At 36.6% G+C, this 23,696-nt stretch overlaps 1 protein-coding gene across 1 annotated transcript in view; it reads right to left on the bottom strand.

The window, feature by feature from the left end:
- Positions 1-23,696, bottom strand: part of LOC103716291 (protein OPAQUE1-like) — a 74,270-nt gene that overhangs the window by 23,027 nt on the left and 27,547 nt on the right. The window contains 10 exon segments of the mRNA XM_026808181.2: positions 367-465; positions 3,260-3,304; positions 3,306-3,380; positions 8,427-8,462; positions 8,464-8,520; positions 8,522-8,637; positions 9,274-9,451; positions 16,456-16,516; positions 16,775-16,884; positions 21,316-21,447. Coding sequence (XP_026663982.2) covers positions 367-465; positions 3,260-3,304; positions 3,306-3,380; positions 8,427-8,462; positions 8,464-8,520; positions 8,522-8,637; positions 9,274-9,451; positions 16,456-16,516; positions 16,775-16,884; positions 21,316-21,447 — 909 coding nt within the window.

The raw sequence follows: 23,696 nt of genomic DNA on the forward strand, positions 1-23,696 counted from the left end.
TTTCCCTTTATTAAGGGTATGATAGGTATTTCATACAACTTTTTCTAAGAAAGTAGATCCTCAACCAAATATAAGCCACTTTGGGATGTGCCACTTTTTTATGATCAACCAAACATACTAAAACCATTTTTTCAAGCACCATATTTTCAGAAATCATCTTCCTAGAAAAAACATTCCAGCGAGAAAAAAATTTCCCGCGAACCAAACGAGTCCTAAGAAAGTGCATCCTAGCAAAAGATAAAATAAAAAATATACATGTAGAGAGGATAAAATATAATGAATAAGATGAGCAAATTTCAACATTTAAAATTCAAACAACTGCAAGAACAATAAATTTGAATCCATAATCTAGGAAAAGAAGGGTACTCTTAATCTTTTTTCCAATGTCAGTCGCAATGTAAGATCTTCCAAACTCTTCTCAAGTTTGTCTTTTGCTTTACGCAATGCACCAGCTTCGTTTGCAGCCTAAAAGGAAAATAACAAACAGAAGAAGTAAGCAAAAGCATCTTTTCAAACCAAAAAATGAACAGAGAACGAAACTAAGTATATAAAAACGAATTGCTAGAACACTAGTACAACAACTAGATGGAATACTTGTTTGATAAAATAGAAGAATAACAGAATAATCAGGTGACAGGAAGAGGGGATCTTTCTTGTAAACTTTCATTAACCTCAGACTAGGTTCATGAAAAAGATTACAATCTGTACCCATAAACCACCTAATACTGCATATAACATCAAAAAAAGTTAAGCAAAGAGAAGGAAAGTTGTTTCCTGTTCTTTATTGAACTATATCAAACCATCTTTATACCTTTTTTGATGCTTAGACTGATGCAGGAAGAAGTGAAGACCAAAATAATAAAATCTTTTCTCAAAAATCATGCCCACTCTGGTAGACTGATAGTATTTTTCAAGTTTCTGTTGCTTTTCAAATTTTATATTTAGCTCATCTGGTATGCAAATTGATTAACAGATGAGGCTTTAGTATGGGTTAGTAAAAAGAAGTGAAGGACAATTACAGTATACAAATAAGTGTTGTGAACAGGGATTTAGAAAGGGATAGAGTGAAAGTAGATGTATCCCTTAACAGAAACAACTGGTTATAAGATATTTGCAAAACCAACCCCATAAAATATCGAGATATTGGATTTGATGGTTATAGTTATGTTTGTCTGTGACTTCCTTGCAAACAACCAACCAGAAAGTAGCAGGATATGTTGTCCTTTTAAGTTACTTCTAGGACTGAATAGCCACAACAAAAAGTCCATGTCTCAAGAGAAACTCTAAAACAAGGAAGAAATTATTAGAAAAATCCATGCAGCATAGATGGAATGACACATGAAGACCTAAACATCAGGTTCCAGAAGCAACAGCTGTTGTGTTTTGGATAACAAGACTTGCACTCTATTTCATATTGCGAGTAATTAAGATCTGTTCCCCTGCTAGATATAACATTTAATTAATAGCAGTCAGATAAAATATGTGAAGTAATTCATAATTAAATTCATAGGGGAGAAGTAACTATGAATAAAAACTGCAGTCAATCTCCGAGTACGGTATGCCCCATATCGGGCGCTACGGCAGACCATGCTCTAATCCTTAAGGGCTTAAACAAACTACCGAATAGTTAAGTGGTAAAAAGTTATATGCAACTTTAAATTATAACATTTTACGTGAAAATGATTAAAATAATAATCTATACATAATGAGCTACCTAGTTGGTATCAATAATATAATCAATATAAGCATAATTTTATCATCAACTTTAGGAGAGAGCTAATGAAGAGAAGTATTAGTAGGTATGAGAGTACAAATATATTGGTAGTGGTGGTGATGATGACAAAAAAGGAAGGGAAAAATTGTTTAGAATAATTTAAAATAAAAGAATGAGGGGAACAGAGCATCTAAAGTTAAATGCAAAGGAAATTAAGAAATAGAAAGAGGAGGCTAAGGATGCCTCCCTTTCACTGATGGATTACCAAATGGATTACTTACTGTGAGATTAATGCTAAGTTCAAGATGCATGTAAAGGAAATGATTACATTTCTCTCATCCTAGCATCCGTAGTTGTATTCAAAAGAAACATGTTCCTGATTATGCAATTATCTTGAAAGGAAACAATACTAAGTGAGATAAAATCTCATTTAATTGTTAGATAATTTATATATTATGTAAATATATTTTTTACTTATTTAATTAATAGTCGAACATACTAGATATTGCACATAAAAAATTTCAGAATAAATGGCTGACAATTATTTGAGCAATTAATTGGATTAAATAGCTGCTTAAGCACTTAAGTAGATGTCTAAATGGCTAACCTGACTAAACAACTGCTAAACACTTAACTGGTTAAGAACTGGATGGTTGTTTAAACATGCTACCTAATCTGCTGTGTCCAATAACATTGCCAAGAAGCATTATAAGTTATAACCTTACTCCAAAAGGCAAGAATCTATTTTTTTTAATTGCTGATAAAGCTGCAGGTAATCTGAGAGAAGGTGAACTTTTGCCAATGCATGCTGTGGAAAAGACAATACCAAACGAATAATGTATAACAACAACCAGTAAACCAGTTCACTGCACTTGTGACATGCAGCAGCACACTACCAAGGCTTGTCTTGCAAGCTTGAACTATCACCCCATTCTCTGTACTTCCCAGATTTAGAGAAAACGAAAAAAGTAAAAGTGATACCCAAAACTGACACAGTTAAAAAATTGCAAAATCTCAGCAACATTTTAAAAAAGAGAAGAAGGATCAGAACTGAAAGATGAAATATAAAAATAAGTATAATATTGGAAAAAAGGATCCAGTTAATGATACTGCACTCTAGACGGACTTACAAAGTAGCTAATCATCCCCATCCTGATTCAGACTTGCATGAGTTGGGAAGAGCATTTCTTTATGACTGTCAGAGAAAGAGACAAAAGGGAACATAACCCAACTCCCCCACACCCTCCCTTCCCGGACAAAAAAGAAAATCAAATAAACAAAATAAAAGAGCTACAAAAATTTCTCAAAAACTTCATTTCAATAAAGCTTACGAGCATATACATGGAGGCATAAGCTAGAAATTAACAGAAAATTTAAAATTTCCATTGTGCTGGTACCTTATTCTTTCCCAGTAACTTTACTAGTTGCACAGGAAACAGTAGGAAACAATTTTATCATTTACACATATACTTTTTAGTAAATGCCCCTTGTAATGAACCAAAAAAAACTTTCAAGATCATCTAATTGTTTAGAAAGTGTTCATACCAATTTGAGCCTCCTAAGCTCTCTTTTTGCAAGCTTCTGTCTCCAAAGCACTTTGTATGGATATTGCAGCATGTTGATACTGCCGATAAAGCAAGGAGATCTTTTGCATCCTCCATTGCGCCTACATGATATAAGTAAACATCAGTAAACACATTCTACTTTTAACATTAATAGTTTCCAGATGCTAACTCACAGAATGAACCTAAGCATAATGAGATATCACTAAGCAATGGTGGTAACTTAATACTTAAAAGCCAGAACAGAGAAACCAACTTCAGTAACAACTTACAGGACAACTAAATATTCCACCGAAAGTTCATCTACTGCTTCAAAAAGGAAAGAATACCAATAATACAAACAAAAATATTTTCAAATCAAGCGATGCAAAAATGATAAGCTCTCAGAAGCAAACACTTAATTAGAATCCAACTGATTAAACAAAAATAAATGCTTCTGATAATTAGTAAAGAGCGGACCTAGAAGAAGTGAGGTTGAATATGTTAGACGAACATGAACATACAATGTCTCTTAGTCATAGTCATCACGAACATTTTACTACTTAGTCTCGTCATATTTTTTTGCCAATATAATAAAAAAGACCATTCTTGCGGTATATATTTGGGTTATTGCCCTTAAAATTGCAATGTGAGGATGAGCCTAGGCGGGCCATACCGAGTGTCGGTACGGTATGGTATGCGGTACGCCAGACGTACCGACATTGGCGTACCGATACCGATACCCATCGGTACGGGTACGGTATGCCCGGTACCGACTGGTACCGACCGGTACAGCATACCATGCTAGGCGCAATGGTAAGGTTTCTCCATTATAACCTAGAAGTCACAGGTTTGAAACACAAAAACAACCTCTCTGCATGATAAGGCTGTGTATATCCAACCCTTCCCAAACCTTGCAATTGTAGGAGGTTCATGCACTAGGATGCCCTTAAAATTGCAATATACCATGCATACCATGCATCTCAAAATATCATGGTGTTAGAGATATATCAAATCCCTAGATTTGTCATTCAAGCTTCAAGGGCAAAATATCTTGAGGATCAGACTGTTGCAAAAAGAAATAGCATTGGACTATGCACACTTGTTACTTTGCCAGAGGATTGCTTATCCCAGCAATTGCTCTCACATGGTGATAAGAAAATTCGGAGGAGGAACTGACTAATCATTGCAGATTTCTTCGAGTGTTTAAATGGATCTTGTGATGTGATCAGATTCTACAAATATCTCTTTAAGTTAGGAATAAAATAGAACCTTCTTGTTTAGGTTATTGAGCAAAATACCAAAATTACCATCTCTCCTTCGTCTAGTCATCTTAAGACTAGTAACACAATAGGTTTGTTTGTTATCTCGTTCACCACCTGCATTATACACATGAATTTTCTGCAAGATTTAGGACCCAAAATTAGGGCAGGTATGCCAGTCCACCTGAAGTATGCACACTTCAATATTTCTGTCTCACATTTGCAGTCTAATTTATGTCAAAGCCAGAAGGTTCCTATATTAACCGTCTTAAGTTCATAGATTGATTGACAGCTGAAATGTTAGCACTTGCTTTGAGATATTCTTTAACTGGACAAACCAAAATGTCATATCTCAGACTGTAATTTTGTGCTGATGTAACTTGGACATTCCATTTATGAAGTGTTAAGAAATATCAAGAAATATCATGTCAACTCCAATACTGTGAGCACTCAAAAAATCCTAAAAGTTGAAATTTCCAACATAATCCAGAAACCAAACTCCAATAACAAATGAAATGACAATGAGTAAAAATATTCCAACAAACAAACAAAGCATTTGGAATTTTGATGCTTCAGAATGAAAGATAATGAGTAATGAAAAGCTAACTATATAGCTGCCAATTAGTTATGCGAGAAATCAGCTTTGGGAAAAGTCTAAAAAGATAGACTAAAAATGAACACAAAGTACACTAGAAAAGCACATTTGATAGAGGCAACAAGAAAAATGTTTATATTTCAATAGATATGAAATTAAGTTAAAATAAATGTCTTTGGGAACCTTGAAAATATGAAAAATAGACCAAATGGTTGCGGAGAAGAAAAAGTGGTACACCTCGGTACGTCTCGGTCCGATCAGTATACTTCGGTATGGAGCAGTACACCTTGATACAGGCGATTCCGACTTGAAGGTATGTTTTGTACCGGTTTTCTCCCGGTATGGTACGCCCCATACTCGGGCGGTACAAACAGACCATGCTCTAATCCTTAAGGGCTTAAAACAAACTATCGAATAGTTAAGTTGGCAAAAAAGTTATATGCCAACTTTAAATTATGCCATTTTACACGAAAATAATGATTAAAATAATAAAATATACATAATGAGCTACTAGTTGGTATGAATAATATAATCCAATACAAGCATAATTTTATCATCAACTTTAGGAGAAAGCTAATGAACAGAGAAGTATTAGTAGGTATGGAGAGTACAAAAATATTGGTAGTGGTGGTGATGACAAAAAAAAAGAAGGGAAAAATTGTTTTCGAATGATTAAAATAAAGGAATGAGGAGAACAGAGCACTAAAGTTAAATGCAAAGGAAATTAAGAAATAGAGAGAAGAGGGTAAGGATGCCACCCTTCACTGATGGATTACCAAACGGATTACTTACTGTGAGATTAAATGCTAAGTTCAGGATGCAAGTAAAGGAAATGCATTACATTTCTGTCATCCTAGAATCCTTAGTTGTATTCAAAAGAAACATGTTCCAGATTCTGCAATATCTTGAAAGGAAAAAATACTAAGTGAAATAAAATCTCATTCAATTGTCAGATAATTTATATATATATAAATGTATTTTTAGCTATTAATTAATAGTGAACATACTAGATATTGCACATTAAAAATTTTCAAAATAAAATGGCCGACAATTATTGTGAGCAATTAAATTGGATTAAATAGCTGCTTAAGCATTAAGTAAGATTCTAAATGGCTAACCTGACTAAACAACTGCTAAACACTTAGCTGGTTAAGAACTGGATGTTGTTTAACACGCTACCTAATCTGCTGTTCCAATAACATTGCCAAGAAGCATTAATAACCTTACTCCCAAAGGCAAGAATCTACTTTTTCAATTGCTGAATAAAATATTCAGACAGACCTTATAGGACAATCTACACTAGCTTTTTGTTTCTTTGGAGAAAAGCTAATGATGCGAGTACCCAAACTGATATTTTTATGGAGGTTAAAGAAAACATATTAGCAACGAATATTTTGGATCATACAGGAAGATAGACAAGCAAGAAGAAAATTGTGGGTAAGCCAGCATCCAGGTTAATTTTTCTCTTAAATGGCAGATTCTACATTAACAATGCCATAACAACCATGCTCTTTTCATTAAATATGACAATCTTATTAAAAAGTGTTATGAAAGAAAGTCAATCATCAAAAACAAAATTCTCTATGAACAGTGTTTGAACCCTTTACAAGCTTGTCACCGACTCACCAGCAAAAGAAAATTTCAGGGCTTCTTCATGAACTGGAACAGAATGGTCCAAAAGTATGATGAGTGACTTGGCAAGGAGGCCAAAGTTTCAAACAGTGGCACCACCAAGTAGAAGGCAAATTGCATAGCTGGACACTGCAAGAATTCTATAATGCCGAGCCAGCTTATATCAAGATAAATTTGTTACTGTCTTGCTGCATTGCTTAATAGAGACATTTTATTATGTGCACATCATCTATGTTAAGGATTAAGGGATGGGAAGGAAAGATAGAAGAGTCCTGAGCAAAACTAAATGAACTATGTAGCAATGCTAGCAAGAAATACCAACCAAGCTTTTTTTTTTTTAAAACAAACTCATCATGGTTTGAAAAGATATCATTGGTGTCTTATATATCCTTATTACCTACAATTGTAACGAACATTTTGTAGGATGTTCTGAATTGATTACTCCTATAATTTTCTTTCCTAGTAATCTTTCAATTTGCTTGAAATTTGTTCACAGAAAGATATGCATGCCAACTGTCCCAGCCAACTAGTTGTGATACCAAATTAAAAATTTAGTTTCTACAATTTTGAGCATCAGCCCTAAAATATTCCTTAAATTCCAAAAAAGAGTGAAAGTTGTTCTCATACCAGGAGATAACCAACATGAACATGTAATTATGAAGCTACTTCATATATTAATAGTCTCAAAAGAAAAGAAACAAGGTTTTTGTCTCGGTATCAGACCCTATACTCGGTGCCATACTAGCACTGTGTTAGTACCATGATATGCTGAACCGGCCTGTACCGGCCGATTCAGCACGTACTTGTATCGGTCATGAGTTCTGATACGGCTACAACAGAGCAGTGAAAACTGGTACACGAAGGCCCGTAGATGCCGAACCCCAGCCGGAGCCAGGCGAAGAAGAAGAGAGGAGAGAGAGCAAGCGGGCCGAGGAGGCCAAGGGGGCGGCGGAGCCCGAGGGGGAGCCTGCAGGGACGCAGCGGAGGCCGAGGCTGCAGCTGCGTCCCCCCTGTTTCTTTTCGAAACAGAAGATCCGGCCGCGGTTTTTTAATTTGAGAATTTTTAAGTGGAGGTCGGTAAATTGCTTGCCGACTTCGGACACAGCCGCGGTTTTTTTAATTTGAGAATTTTTAAGTGAAGTCGGTAAATTGCTTGCCGACTTCACTTAAAAATTTTCAATTAAAAAATTTGGAGACTAAGCCTCTCCCTCCATCCCTCCCTCCCCCGTTCGCTCTCTCCTTCTCTTCTTCTTTTCCGACTCCGACTGGGCGCACCCGCTTCCCGCGGGAAAAGAGCTGACCGGTTTCGGGTACCGGTTTAAACCAATCCAAACTGAACCGTACCGGTCCGATAGGCCACCGGGTATGTCTACCGGTACCGATATGGTGTACTTTAATTGGTACAGTACGGTACAGAGTCTTTTTGACGTACTAAGTATTGGTATGCTTTTGTACCAGATACCGATACCCAAATCGATACGGTACGGCCATACTGCCCAGTACAGGCCGATACGGCAAACCATGGAAAAAAGAATCCAAACTAGAATATCATATGCATGTGCAACAAAACAAAGTAGCTAATACTGTGAATAAACTATGCTCAAACAAATGAACAATTTGCACACCAAAAAAGAAAAAGAGTGATTTCATATCATGCAGTTAAAAAATAAAAAAAAAAGAACCTGGATCAGCATGGCAGCCCTATGCTCCTTCATCGCGCATGAAACTTTGGCGAATGACATAACCTCGAATGCTAGATTGAATGACTAAACTGCTGAACAACAATGCACAAGAAAGCATCGTGTGATATCCATCTTCGTATATATTTTTGAATTGTGAGAGCTGCAGACTGATTTGTCTTTTAACTTTCATATCTACTTTGAGCCAAACAGCCTGGAAAAAAATAGCAGAAATTGTGGCAAATATACATTTAATTAGGTATAAAATTGTCACAGTTTTGCATTCATTCGACATTATAGCGGAGCGGAAAGGAAAACAACACAATGCAGTAGAACAAGTATCAGCATTGATAATATGATCCTTTCATAGGTTACACCAATGGCATCCATCAAGAAAAACAAGTAAAATATGAAGGTACAGTAATAATATATATTTATATGTGCACGACCTCATAATCATCAGACAAGCATTTAAAATAGGAGGATGTCTTTAAATAAGCACAAACTTTGTCATAATTCATAAGACATAAAAAATTGATTTAACAAAGATGGTTTTCAGGCCAATAATTTCCAGTATTCAAATTTAAGATTCATATATTTTATAGTTGGTTACAACCGGCAGGAAACTGTTAGAAAACTTAGAATGGCCCAAGTTTCTTTACATCCACTTTTTTTGCTAACCATAATTGAAGAAGCATACCTGCACAACCTCAGCCTACTTTGTGATAAATTACCAATATAACATAGTCTAATAAAAATTTACATTAACCATCTGTTGGATTTTCTAGATTTTGAGTTCTAAAGATCTAAAAATCATCAACCTGTAGGAGCATAGTATCATAGAACATACCCCGCCAATATGCTTGGAGAGTAATCGCAGCCCTCCTAGTTATCACAAATTCCTTGTTTGCAATAAATGTTCGTAAATACCCCTGAATAATCCTTGCAGCATTATCCAGAACCTCAGCACGCCGAGAATCTAAAACTGCAATCTGACCGGCCCGAAGGAAAACCTTGGTCCTGCCAAGCTGCAAAAATCAAATATTAACATACAAAAGATGATAAAAAAAGTCATCTTAAAATTTCCATTGAATAAAGAAAAAAGGACAGAAAGAGGAGAATTGTACTAAAAGGTCAAAGTAGACTATTATGTACATCCATATTTAAAGTTCATTCGTGTTGCTAATCTATATTAAAAGGTGGCAATTCTACCTAATGTAATTGTAATACCTCAATGCACTAGTATCTTAATCATCATCATTGTATATACGAGCCAAGTAATTATAGCAACTATGATATGCATGCATAGAATCCTCATGAGAATGAATCTTTTGTATGGGAACTCCATTAGTTAGTGAAGATTAGGATAATACATTACTAATAATATCTAAAAAATAAATTAAAACAAATTGAGGGACTAAAATTGCCTAATACTGGAAGTTATGCCATCTCATTCTAATACCACTCATGCTTGTAGATACCTCATGTTTACATAGCTAATTGGCCATCTTGGGCTTTGAATTGCCACCTCATGCTTAACCACTGAAACGACCACTTCATGCTTACCAGTTACTACCACCTCATGCTTGCTATAAGAACCTATCACATAAAGTGTATCATTACTTGAAAGTTGAAACGGACACCCTGTGCTTTACCCAATCAGCCCACCCAGCTAAACCTAATCTTGATGCCCATCTACCATTTTATGATATCTGGAAATCTCATGCTTGGTGCTGGGCTCCTGCCATTTTGCAATTCTAGATAAATTACAGCCACATAGAGAATAAGCAATTGGTGAAGAGAAAGGAAGGAGCGTAGGAAGAGGAAGAAAGAGATGAGGATAAGACGAAGAGCTGGACAAGGGGCATAGGAGTTTAATTAACACTATTAGGTAAGTAGCATCTCCAAGTTTCCCCAATTTAAGTTTTTGTGCTCTAAGTTTTGAAATCAATCTTGTCTATACGGTTAATTTCCTGATAAGTCAGGCTTCTTTCGTACCTTTCAACTTAATCTTTGTGAAAACATTTAGAAAAATAAAAATAGAATGTCATAGTTGGAGAACATTAGTGGAGCCCTAGCCTGGTGGTATATGAGTTCCCTTACTCGATTTATCAATCAGGAACCTTTGGTTGTGTAGTATTTACACCTTCATTTGGATTATCTATAAGAATATATGTGGATCCCAGATACGTGTATGAGTGGCCTCACTCGGTATTGATGAGAAGCTTTGGCCAAGTGATATGTAGACCCTTGGCCAATGGGTATAACAGGACCTTGAGGAACATGAGCAGCCTCATTTGCATTAGCGACAAGGATAATGAGTGGCCTCGTTCCAATTATCAATGAGAATATGAGTGGCCTTGCTTGCACTTGTAATGAGGATTATGAGCAGCCTTGAGGGTATAAGCGAAACTTCATAAGATAACATGAAAATATATTAAAAATAAGAATTCGATATATGATGTGTTGGTGTCCATCAACTTTTCTTGCTTATTAGTGGATTTTAATTTCTATAATTTTCATTATCAAAGAGATTAAACTTACAAAGAATGCATGATTATGATCTAATGTAAATTATCTGAACTCTTCTTGAAAATCATGTGTTTTGACTCTCTCATAGCAATTATGTTTTTTGAGCAAAACCTTTGATTTTATTTTATCTCAATGAATCCACATTTGTATTTTCAGTGACAATTTGATTTATGTTATGAGTCCATTTGTTTCGCAATGAAAACTTAAATGCCCGATCATCAATAGAATTTCAGTGCTAAGCATTGTAGCTCACTTCATTTTTTATATGATTTTTCAGAAAGATAAATCAATGACTGTAACGGGTCTTTTGAAGAAAGTGGTCTTGGTTAGCTAAAGTTGCTTTTTAGAACAAGTGACTATTGAAGCAACGCCAACAAGTCAACAACATGTTTTCAATGTTATATTAATATCACCAAAGATGTACCATCATGGTCTTAAATACTGCTGGAACGAAACAATGCAGTCATTATTGTTTTGTTCCAACCGAAAAATGGCACCATGATGCCCATTGGATTGCCAAAACTAGCTAAAATGGGACATGTTGGCTAGGTCAGGTTGGTAAAGGGTCAGTACCGGGCCTGCTACAAACCGAGATTCTACTAGTATGATCGTTGGGATCCAGCATCCTGGCCAAACCCACTAGGTACCCGAGACATGCTCGCAAAGCATCCTCAACAAGGTGCAATTTTTTAAAAAAAAATCGCCGGGGGGGGGGGGACATCAACATTGAAGAGACAGAGAGAGATAGGAAGACAATCAACATTGAAGAGAGGGCGATCAGATCCGGAGGGCCTTCCTGCCCCTTTTTAAATAGCTAACAATTGGCAAAAACCAAAAAAATTAAGGAAAAATATGCCAATTTTTCTTGTTTTGCTTAAATTTTCGATATATTGTAGTGTAGACAACACCATTCAACAAGATGCTTTTACTTTTATTAATATTTTAATTTCTATGAATTATAAATAATTTTAGGTTAGAATATTTATAAAATAATGGAATAAATGGAATTTCAGGATAAAAATTATAGCAATTGCACACATTTGTAGTGTATGCATGCTATAATTTTGTGGCTCAAATCAGATGACCCAATAACATGCAAGGGTGCCCCAAGCCAAAGCTTGAAGTTGTGATCAATTTTAAATTATCCCTTGAAAATGGCATCCAATCAGCCACTGAAAAATATGTGGGCACCCATTGAGGGTGCCTACAAAAGCTCCTAAAGAAATATATTTTTAAATATTTTTAAATATTTTTAAATATTTATAAATATTTATAAATATTTAATTAATTACTATAAAAATAATTAAAAAATATAGAAATCCAAAAAATATGAAAACACCAACAAATGTCCTAAATTTCCTGACATGTAAACATATGTTATAAAGTAATTGTCATGCATTTCCAAGTAACTAACAGATTTTTATGATTTTAAAGTATTTTAATGGAAAAAAATAACAAAATCCAAAAAATGCTTGAATGTAAAATACATGAAACATGCACCAGTAATAACAAGATGAATTTTAAAATAGCTATCTTGTATTTGTAGATCAACCAAGGTACGTGAAACCGATCCGACCGACGTACCGGTTCAGAAAAAAATGCGGGCGGACGCGGCACGTCCGCACTATGCTACAGAATGGCATTTAATGCCACTCTATGGCATTAAAAGCCCACGCGGGGCAGTGTGGGCTCGCTGCCCCACGCGCGTGCGATTTTCCGTGCGTGGACATGTGGTTCGCACCGCGTGGAACGCGTGCGGGCGCGAGTCGAGCACGCAGTTCCTCACTCGCGCCCGCGCACAGGTGCGCTGCCTCGCGCGGGCACTATTCCCTCGGTCTTTCTCTCTTTTTTTTTCTTTTTTTCCTTCTCCTCTTCTTCTTCCCAAGCCTCTCTTTTCTTCCCTTTTTCCTCTCTTCTCCTCTCTTTCACCCTTCTTCCCGCGAGCAAAGGAGGTCTTCTTCCCCACAAGGTGTTCGAAAGGAAGAAAGAGGCTCGGTAGCACAATAGAAGGTCTTCTTCCCTCTCTCCTCTCCTCTCTTCTTCCCAACGAGTATCGGTGCAGTTCGCACGGATACCGGGCTTGCACCGGTGGCAAACCGGTTCGCACCGGTACAGGCAAGGAACGTTCAGTTCCGACCTCTTTGGGGTAGGAATCGAATTCTATGGCTGTACCATACCGGTGGAAGCTCTGTATCAGTACGGTACAGGCTGAACCGGTCGGAACCGACCGGTTCAGCAGACCTTGAGATTAAACAATATTCTTGTAATATCTAACCTATTCTTAAAGTAAAATTATTTAAAATCATAAAAATCTGATTAATCATTAAAAGTATGGAAAATATATCAATAACTATTTACAAAAATTTTAAACTACCTAACTTGTATTTTGTTCTTCGATGGAACTTATATGATCTTTAATTATTTCAAAATAAAAGTTAATTATAAAATATTAAATGATTAAATTCCATAAATGCGGATTATGTGTCAATCAACAAAACTGTGAATCTCGATTGTCTATTATCAGTAAGGTATGCCATAATCGCATCGAACCAGACTGTACAGGGCGTACCATACCATATCGATTCGATACTGCTATGTAGTATAGGGGTGTATTGACACTCGGTATGCCGAACCAACTTTGGTACCGGGCATACCGACATAGTAATAGGGTGGCATGGATACAGGGTCTGGTACCGAGATAGTGTATCTTGATTATTAGATATGCAAGCAATAAAGATAGGTCGGGAAATAGATTCTAGTAAGAAGCATCAAAAAGGGACCAGATATTGGATGGCGCCATAAAAAGATGGATTTTAAGAGGCGCCATTGGATCTGCAACTAGTGAAGTGGATAATAAAGGAGGCGGGATCACTCGGTTCAAACAACATTCAGCAGGTGGCTATAGTGATGTTGTAAAGTGTACCAAGGTGCCTAAGAACGTCAGACAGGCAATGAGGGACTACTTGCTTAGCCTGAAGAAAGTGAAGTAGGTTGCTAGAAATGAGAGGGCTCAATTGACCATAGGGTAGCTGAGTCTGAGAACTAGTTTGTCACAGATGATGATGAGGGCATGTATGAACAGTCCAATCCAGATGACATGGAGGCTGTTGAGATGTGCAAGGCCATTCAAGTCTTGATATGAGGAGGCAATTAAGGCACCATGGATAGTTTGGAGTTTGGACCTTTGCATTACAAGATGGGTGGTGGCTCCAGTTCATCGGAGGCCACAGTTGGAGGCAACCCTGAGTTATAGAGGAGTCAGAGGAAAAAGCAAAGGCATCAGATCCATGTTCACTTCATTTGGGAAGCAAGGAAAGAAGACCAACTCAGGGACTAATATTCATGTTATCGATTCATGTGGTTATGCAGACCAAACCAAGGTCCGCCGTACCGGTACCGGTCGGCGTACCGGTGGCCGGCCGGACCGGTACGGTACCGGTCCGGTCCGGTACGTACCGGCTGGTACCGGTCCCGTACCGGTCGGTACGGGGTGGTTTCAAAAACCACAGCGCGCGGCGCTGTGGTTCTAAAAAAAAAAAAAAAAAAAAAATCGGCCGGTTCGCACCGGTACGAGGCCGGTACCGGCCGGTACGGGCTCCGAACCGGCCGGTACGGGCCTGAACCGGCCGGTACGCACCCGTACCGGCCGGTTCGGATAAAAAACCGGGAAATTACCAGTTTTTTATCCGTTCCGGTACCGGTCCATGGCCGGACCGGTACGTACCGGCCCGTACTGGTCGGTACGGGCCGGTACGGCATTCCATGGACCAAACAGCCAAGCAACCCCAGATGGATGACTATATCAGGAAGGACAAGAAGATCACATTAAGCACCACCATCGCCAAGAAGTTCCACTATAGTCACATCCTGACTCTCATTGCAACAAATAGATTTTTTTCTCAAATATGATCACTGAAGTGCAGAAGCAGCGCCCGGATATTGAGCCTCCTACGCCATATGTGATGCACGGGCCATATTTGAAGTGAGGGTCTAAAGAAGAGGATCAACTCATATAAGCCTTAATATGAGTTATATAGTGTGATATAAATGCATTATGGCTGGTCCAAGCCAATATGAAGGAGAATCACCAGCTTTCTACAATATTGTGACAAGTTGACTTTCTTCCATGAGTCCATCCAGGATATCCAAGAGCTATTGCGTCGAATAAAGGAAAGTGGAGATTAGTAACAGATCTGCCAATGTATCAGATAGCTATAGTAGAAAGCAAATTTTATTATATGCCAGACGTGAATCTCCTAGTGCATTAGATAGAGTGGACAATATTCTCTATCCACGTACGATCCATATGCATTCTTCCACTCGTTATTATTAAAGGAAATTCGACTCTGCCCATTACTCCTCCCCTATGGATAAGGTATAGCCAGGGGTCAAACTATGGTGCTACCTTCTACAATACCCAGACTATGAACCAATCTCGGATATCTATGAGGGCCACAGACACTCTACTTGAGATTGAATTAATAAAGTGAGTTATTATACATTTTCCTTTTATAATATCATACTTTATTTGCCATTTCTAATTATGAACATTGCTATCTTAATGATCATGCTACGTCAATCGGTGTCAATACCGATATCGGCACTTTGGTATCGAACACCCAGTGAAAATGTAGCTAAAACACTGAAAATATAAAAGAAAGTCATCCCAATAGCCTTGTTATGCACTAGGATGGAGCCTCATATTGTGTGTAAATACTGGATGGACTGATACCATACCAGTCCAGCCAAAACCTGGTATTGGTTTTTAAAACCTTGTATACAATTGTGTATTAAAGTATATCTTTAAGCTGCGAAGCAGATTTTATCTTAAATATTTATACAATATTTCTATCTATATATTTCTGGATCATATGGTTTCTTTTGAGGATTTTTAAATTTCGATGATGTTTCGATCAATCACGATGATCACACCTTGGGATTCAAGCAAGGTCGGACTGTAACAGTAACAGGCACATGTTAAGAAAATTTCAAACCCAACTAGTCCTAAAGAATTCTATTTATTTACATGTGCAACTTCTCACTTTTGTACATTGCTATGACAAATAATTTTTTTTAGTTTTTTTGGTATCATTGTTTTTCATATAAACAAACCAGTAATGTTTGGCCAACTCAATATGGAGCGTTTATTGACCAAGTCTTATTCTTGCTTGAAGTAAAATTTCTGAGGCAAAAATTTGCACTTTATGATCCATTCCTCAAGAATCCATTTAAATAAAATCGCCTGCACAAGTCTATGCCTAACTCCATGTTATTCAGCATGAACATGTTAACAATTAATAAGTATATTTCTAAGGACGAAAAACGATAAACATAATGCTTTCTTTCAAACAAAAATTATAGATATATACTAAAAAGCTATTCATCTTTAAAAACTCCATAAAGTACATTCATATTTTCAAACACAAAGTTGCAGCAGACCATAAGATACATAAACAAAATACCATAAGCCATTATCAAAAGAAAAAATGGAGAGGCATACTTGGAAGTTCTCAAGTTTCAACTTCTTTATTATTTTCTCTGTAACAGACTTCTCATCGAATCTGCGTGTCAAAAAAGACTGTAACACTTGATACAAAGCTTATTAAAAACACATAAAACAGGAACAATGACAGTGAAGAGGCTCATGAGAATAAAGTAAGGACTAAATGTATTTAAAAGTGAGTGAAAAACATCCACATCGGAAGGCCTTGGAGTGGGCATGAGCTGATGAAATGAGATCTATGCAGCTGATAGCTGATAAGGCTTTTAATGTTGACACAGCTCAAAAGACAAGAACCTTTGAAGTGCCCATAAATTACCTTCCGTCCGTACACTCTAGAACTAGGATTCCAAAACGATCTACAAATTCAGAATATGTCTTCCGAGTAGGATAACCGGCAAGACTTATCCTAACTGCCTCAAGAACACCCTGTAGATCAATGCACCTTGCTCAAGAATAATTATAGATAATACATGATCTATTGTCATTGTTAAAGGAATAAAAGAATAAACAAGAAGAAATACTCAGAAGTATTTAAAAGATAAAAGAAAAAATAGATTAACAAAACCAAATTTGATTTGTACAACTTGGATATAAACTTTGATATGTGAGAATCAGTATCATGAATTTCAGTTGTGCAACTTGAAGCATCAGCATACAGGACATAGGCTGATTTTGAATAAAATCCAGCATGCATATGCACGCATCTTTCTACAAGTTTTAATATATGGAACTTTGCAGTGTTAGATCATCATATGTCAAAGTGATTTAATGCAAAGGATCATCCAGCCAGAGAAGCACAGTTAGTAATTAAATATACATCATCTAAAGTACAGCCTTAGAAAGCAAAAGATGAGATGACTTCAAATTTACAGACTCATTCATAATTACAACGGATTACAGGAGTTGTTACCATGTGACCACGTCGACTATATTGTTTATGAAACATTATCGAGAAGTTACATGTATAGCAAGGAACAAGGTACGACATATGGTACAACATAATATTTACTAAACATGTGTCATATAGTATTCTATGGTAGAACATATCATCCCCATATGCGAATGATACACACACATATCAAGCATTGACTGATCAGCCCTGTAATCTATGAAATGGTTAGCACAGCCCAATCAAATTGTCCATATAAGTTATAATTTGTCAACGGACAACCAGAACTAATCTGGTTAATTCAAGGGAATCATACTGAACAAATTGATAATAACAAAGATAAATAAAAGAAATCCCACAAATTTTCCATCCAGACCGATCAAATATGCTCAATTAGGAGGCAAAAAGAGAACAACAGAAGGATCAATTTTAACAGCTAAGTCAATTTGCATGGTTTTAATGATTCTTCATTAAGAAGAATTTGTTAAGATAAGTTTCTATTTCAAATCATAAAACCCATCAACTTATGCTTGAATCAAGTGAGTACCTGAAAATTTAGGGTGAAAATGGGTTCCACAAACTCTGTTTTCCAAAATTTGATATTTTTGGAATGTATCTGAGCTAAATTGTCTACAGAGTTGAAATTTTGATATGTTCTATAATTTTTACTTATGGATGATCCGGTAAGCCTCCAAGATGCACTTTTTCTCTCTCTAGAATATATTTATCATCATACTTATAGAAAAACTATTTTCTTTTTGGTCACATGCAAGGTTTCAAGTGGCCCTTAGCATTTTTGGACTTTGTTCTTTTGGGGGGCGGGGGGGTTGGACTGGACTCACTCACTCCAAACCGCTCATGGAGTGAGTGAGTCAGGGCGTAGCCCTTCGATTTGCCCTTGAACCAAGCAGTTCAGCAGCAGAACTGAGTGATACAGTGCAACAAGAGGGAGAACCAGGTGGCTTCTAAGAAGGTTTCAAGCAACCATCTGGAGCTGAATATCAATATTTTTGGGAAACAAAAATTTTCTTCCATGGCCCTTACTCTCTTTCCTCTCTTGAAATCTGACCCTAAATCCATGTTTAATTGGGGGAAATTCTCTCAAAATTTTAACAAAAAAACTATTTGGTGCTCAGTTCATGCTTTGGAGCATGACTCTAGGATCAAATCAAGAGTTTTGCAGGTTTTGGTTTGAACTCCAAAACCTATACAAAGAACCATGTAAATCTGGAATTAACCCAAGCAATTTTTTTTTAATGGTTGATTTTTGGATATGTTGTTGAGAATCAGAAATCTACAGCCCTATTAGAATTTTTTTTGATCTATTTTCTTTAACAAATACTTTTCATAAAAATAAGTTTAAAAATAGTAAATAGCTGAATTTGGGGAGAAAATTGGTAGTATGTTTGTACTACTAATATGCAATTGCACATGCTACCAAATTTTCAAGAATTGTAGGTTCAATTTGGGCATGCTCAGGTTTCACCTAGTCCTGGGCCCAGAAATGTTGTAAATTTAAAATCAACCAATGAAAAATGAAAATACATTCATTTGAGACTTTGAGTTGATTTTTATATATGATGTACATATGAGGCTCATCTAAACAGGATCTCAAATAGAAAAATGAAATTTTAGTTTAATTTGAATTTTTAAATAACTTTTGAATTAGTTATTTATAAAATAGTAAATTTTTATAATTTCAAGAAAATTATACATACAATATTACATAGTTAGGAACTAACTTTTGAGATAGGTAGTGAATTTTTGTAAAAGCTTTTTTTATCAATGTTCTAATTTTAATTAATTTAAAAATATTTGAAGAATAGAATTAAATCACGAAGATAAGGAAGATAAATTGATGCAATTGTGCACATAACATGGATGCGCTAATAAATTGCATGTAATGAGCTTGCATTTCAATCTAAGCTAAAAATATTTCTAAAAATTAAGAAAATTGATAAAAATAAGGAAGATGTTTGTGGGCTTTCATAGACTAGTTCAATGCATTTAAATTGTTGATTTAAAAATATATATGTTTTAAATCTAGTTTAACTTACAAGTCATGTTCAGCTTATGTTATAAATATGCACTTTACGGACTTCAGTTGCAGGGAAAACCACAAATTCAAGTGCACTATTTTTGTTACTCCCAACTTATTTCTTGCAAAAATATATATGGTATCAAGAAAAGAAAATATGAAAACACGTTGAAACAAGATTTTGGAAGCCAAAAAAATGTTATATCAAGCGTGTTCTGGTGCATTTATGTATATCCCTTGATATCTGTTGTCGGCACAATCCTTGGTATGGCACATGCCCCACCCACCCTTGGTCAATGCAGTTTGATACTTTGATCCTTGATATTTGCAAACTTGGTTGATCATAATAATTTCAACAACAGCCACCACAACAATGCGAGTGAATAATTCTTTGACATCAACACAATTCTGATGATAAAAACCTTAAGCCTCATCGTTATCTCCTCAATCGTGAGGTGGCTTATAAGTTACAATAACCAAAGGCACTTTCTTTTATAACATAGTTACGCTATGACTAAATTTCTCTTGCTTACTGGATAAACACAAAGGTTATTCCTACCCTTTACACCTTTAAACAAATGATGCCGATAAGGCAGTTTGGTCTCTCTTACTTGAGCATTGTTTACATAGCTCATTAGGTTACCAAGATTCTAGATTCTTAGTTTGTCACTCACTGCTCACCATGGTGCTCTCAAGCAAGAATTTTCATTTTTATCTCCAGTTGCGCTTCAACTTGAAGAAAATTTACATGTTGGCTAGCCAGATATGTTACAAATCAACAATCCATAACTTGGTATGGTGGTCCATCATAGCAATTTGTCCATCATTGCATTGTGATGGAAAGCAAAGCAAAGTACTGCCCCATGACTGATACCATGGTAAAGATTTCAGCATCTGCTATTCTGCTTCATGACAAGGGAACTTTTTCTAGACAATCTACGCACCTTGATGTTGTGACACTGAGAGTGATGTTCGGATTTTTAGAAATTCAATTTTCAATGAGTGTGCTAAAAATGCTAAAAACATTTAGTATGATCAGCAGTTCACACATCAATACTAAACAAAGATGCTCTCCTTGCCAATTTACCTAGCTGACTTCATGAATTTGAATTCTGCTTAAAAATTTTCTTACCTAACACATAATTCTTTGTTATAGTCCGAAGGAGGGGATGCCGTCAGAATATGTGTATGATTCTACTATCACAGCATGTTTACTTCTGCGGTTCTTAACCAACTTATAGACTGCAGATAAAGTTTTCTTAATAGAAGTTGCATGCAAATCTCAAGCCAAAGATTTAAAAATTAAGGTACAGACTGTACACACCACTGGCCGGTATGGTGCATGGTGCATTATGGGGTTGATATGGGTTTGACACAGGCCCATATGAGGTCATTTCAAAGAAGCAAATAAAAAATAGTACCAAGTGAGATGAGTTGGTGCAGGGTCCACCTGCAAAACCATCCCAAGGGGTGTGGTGTACTGATCCCAGCTTTTTACGATTTGTACTTTAGCAGTACAGGGCTAATAAGGAGGGAACATTAATCTTACCTTAGGTTTTCCCTTCTCATCTTACTTTGTTAAGAAACAAAAAAATAACTTTTAGTTTGCCAATTTAACCTAAATGTTAAGATATGATGCCAACTTTTTTTCCAGAATGCTCTTATTAGATAGCACTTTCAAATAATACTTAAAATGCTTTTAGTACAAGCACTAGCAAAACATACTCTTTTAAGTTTTAACATAGACCACAAAATGTTTTTAGAAAATATGCAATAGTGCACATATGGACAATAGTGAAAGGTGAATCTTGGAAAAAAATCCCACATAACTATAAGATGAGAAGTATGACAACATGCAGGCATGGAATACAAAAAAGAAAAAAGTTACTTATTTAACCAAGGAAAAAAGTAATGGACCAATGTTACTAACCCCACATCGTAACTGATGTAAGACACTCTGATTTTCAAAATTCTGAGGAGAATTCAAAGAATTAGGCTTTATACACCGAATATAATGAGGTTCTGTTGAGTTGAGCGTTTCCATTAGAGCCTGGAGTTGTTGCTATGAAAAATAGACAACTAAAAATGTCAGATAGCAAAATAAATTGAAAGGTGACTACTTAAAAGGAACACTTAAAAAGAAACTAATGATGTCAAAGAAGGATAGACCTATGCTGAACCATAAAATGGATACTATCTGCAAAAGCCAAAGCTGCTAAACATCCTCAAAACCAAGATGTGAGTACCAATTTCAATACCCATATTAGTACTCAACCGGTACAGGTCATACCATCATACCAAGTATCTGTGTGGTACATCCCTTGGTACCAACACTCGGAGCAGTACCTGGTACCAGTTCCCTCTTGATCTGAAACAGGACACCCCATACAAGTCGATATGTTGCAGTCCCTAAACCTTGTTCAAAACAATTATATTGCTAGCATGCCTTTTAATCCTTAAAGTCCAGAAGATAAAACAATAAGGTATAAAATGAATAGCTAAAAAAGTAAAAACCATATCCAAACAAAGGTAACATACAAAGCTTAAGCTCAATTTTTTTCACAATCTGATGACAAATCAGCATGTCATGGATGTCATTTATAATAAAAAAAAGATTTTTTTTTGTCTCAGTTATTTATATGAATATTCTGTCTAAGTAGTGTTTGGCACATGCAATGCATGTGAAAGTGAGGTATGGAGAACTTTGATGCACCAGCAAGAGAGATATTGACAAAGAAGCCAAAGGAATTTTGAATACTAGATATGCGATGCAGAGATTATGTCAAGAATCTCGAGACCAATGAGAAACAAGGTAACAAAAAAAAAACAAATATGTATTAGAGCCTAGCCACGCTTTGTAGATTCCATGTCTTTTGCAATTATAATACAAGTATCTGACACATGAGATGCATGTGAAAGGGGATAAGATGGTTGGGTTTTCAATGGAAGGCCACAGGACTCCAATCACATAAAGTGTGGCCCGTAAGATTTTAACATTGAATTACATCAAAGAAGGCCTCATTGAGCTGCTTCAAGGTAGAAATTCTGACCATGCAGGTAGCCAAGGAGGCTTTAATGTTATACATGAAAAGAGAGATACTTAATAATATGGATTCAATAAAGTCATGAAGATGCACGGAAAAAAATGAATCAATAAATCAGGAAATGTAACAAATTATGCAACAACATATGAATACTCATATTTATGGGAGGGTCTTAAAAATATCATTGCATAGTTTTAACAAAAAAAAAACTCATTCCTTCCCTCAGGAAAGTGCTTGAAGAAGGGTCACTAGGGTCGATGGTTCTAAGGAGGCGGCTTCAATACCACTAGATGTGCTTTGGACAAATGCAACAGGAAAATAGAAGGGATCAAATTGACCTGTCCAACTTCATTAGGGAACAAAATCTGATTGACCTCCTACTTGAAAGATGTTTCACATGGAGTAACAACGGATATAACCCTTTAATGGAAAAACTGGATTTCTTCCATCTATCCACACTCCACAGAATGTGACGGTCTATACCCAAATACTATTCAAAATGCCTTATCTAACTCATATGCAGATCACTCACCCATCACACTATCTGCCAAGGAAGGCAGAACCATGCTGAACTGTATCGATCACCTTCCAATGTAGTTCAAACCATTAATTAGGTTCGATATAACCCCCTCCGTTTCGATCTTTCTTCACCTCCACCCATCTTTTCGGGTCGTCATCTCTCCCCGAGCTTGAGAACTTTGCCTCCCCCTGTGCTCGTACCTCAATCGTCAAAGGTACACGTTCTCACACCCCCTCTCCCTCTCTCTCTCTCTCTCTCATAGGGGGTTAGGGTTAGAGTTTCAAGCCCCTACCCATGGTCTGCCGAACCGGCCGGTCCGGCCGGTTCCAGCTATTTTAGGGCTGGTACCAACCGGTACGCATGCGTACCGGCTGCCGGTTCGCACCGGTACTATTTTTTTTGAACTGCAGTGCATGCGCGGTGGATTTTTTTTAAAACTACAGCACGCGTGCTGTGGTGTTTCGGGCCATGTGCTCGCGCATCCGCGCGCGGACGAGAAGCGAAAAAAAATAAGAGAATCGGTTCGTACCGGACCGGTTTCGATACAAACCAGTCTAATAGGCGACTGGTACGCCTACCGATACCAGTTCAGCGTACCTTGCACCTGCCCCAAAGTTAGTGCATCCTTTGCCAACATCAGCTCAAAATAAAAAAAATAAAAAAAAAGAGGCCAAAAAATGCTCCTGACATGGTATGGTATGAACCCGTACCGTACCATGCGGGTTTCCGACCGGCATGCGTACCACT

Source organism: Phoenix dactylifera, chromosome 15, assembly GCF_009389715.1.
Source record: "Phoenix dactylifera cultivar Barhee BC4 chromosome 15, palm_55x_up_171113_PBpolish2nd_filt_p, whole genome shotgun sequence".
Classification (NCBI taxonomy): Eukaryota; Viridiplantae; Streptophyta; class Magnoliopsida; order Arecales; family Arecaceae; genus Phoenix; species Phoenix dactylifera.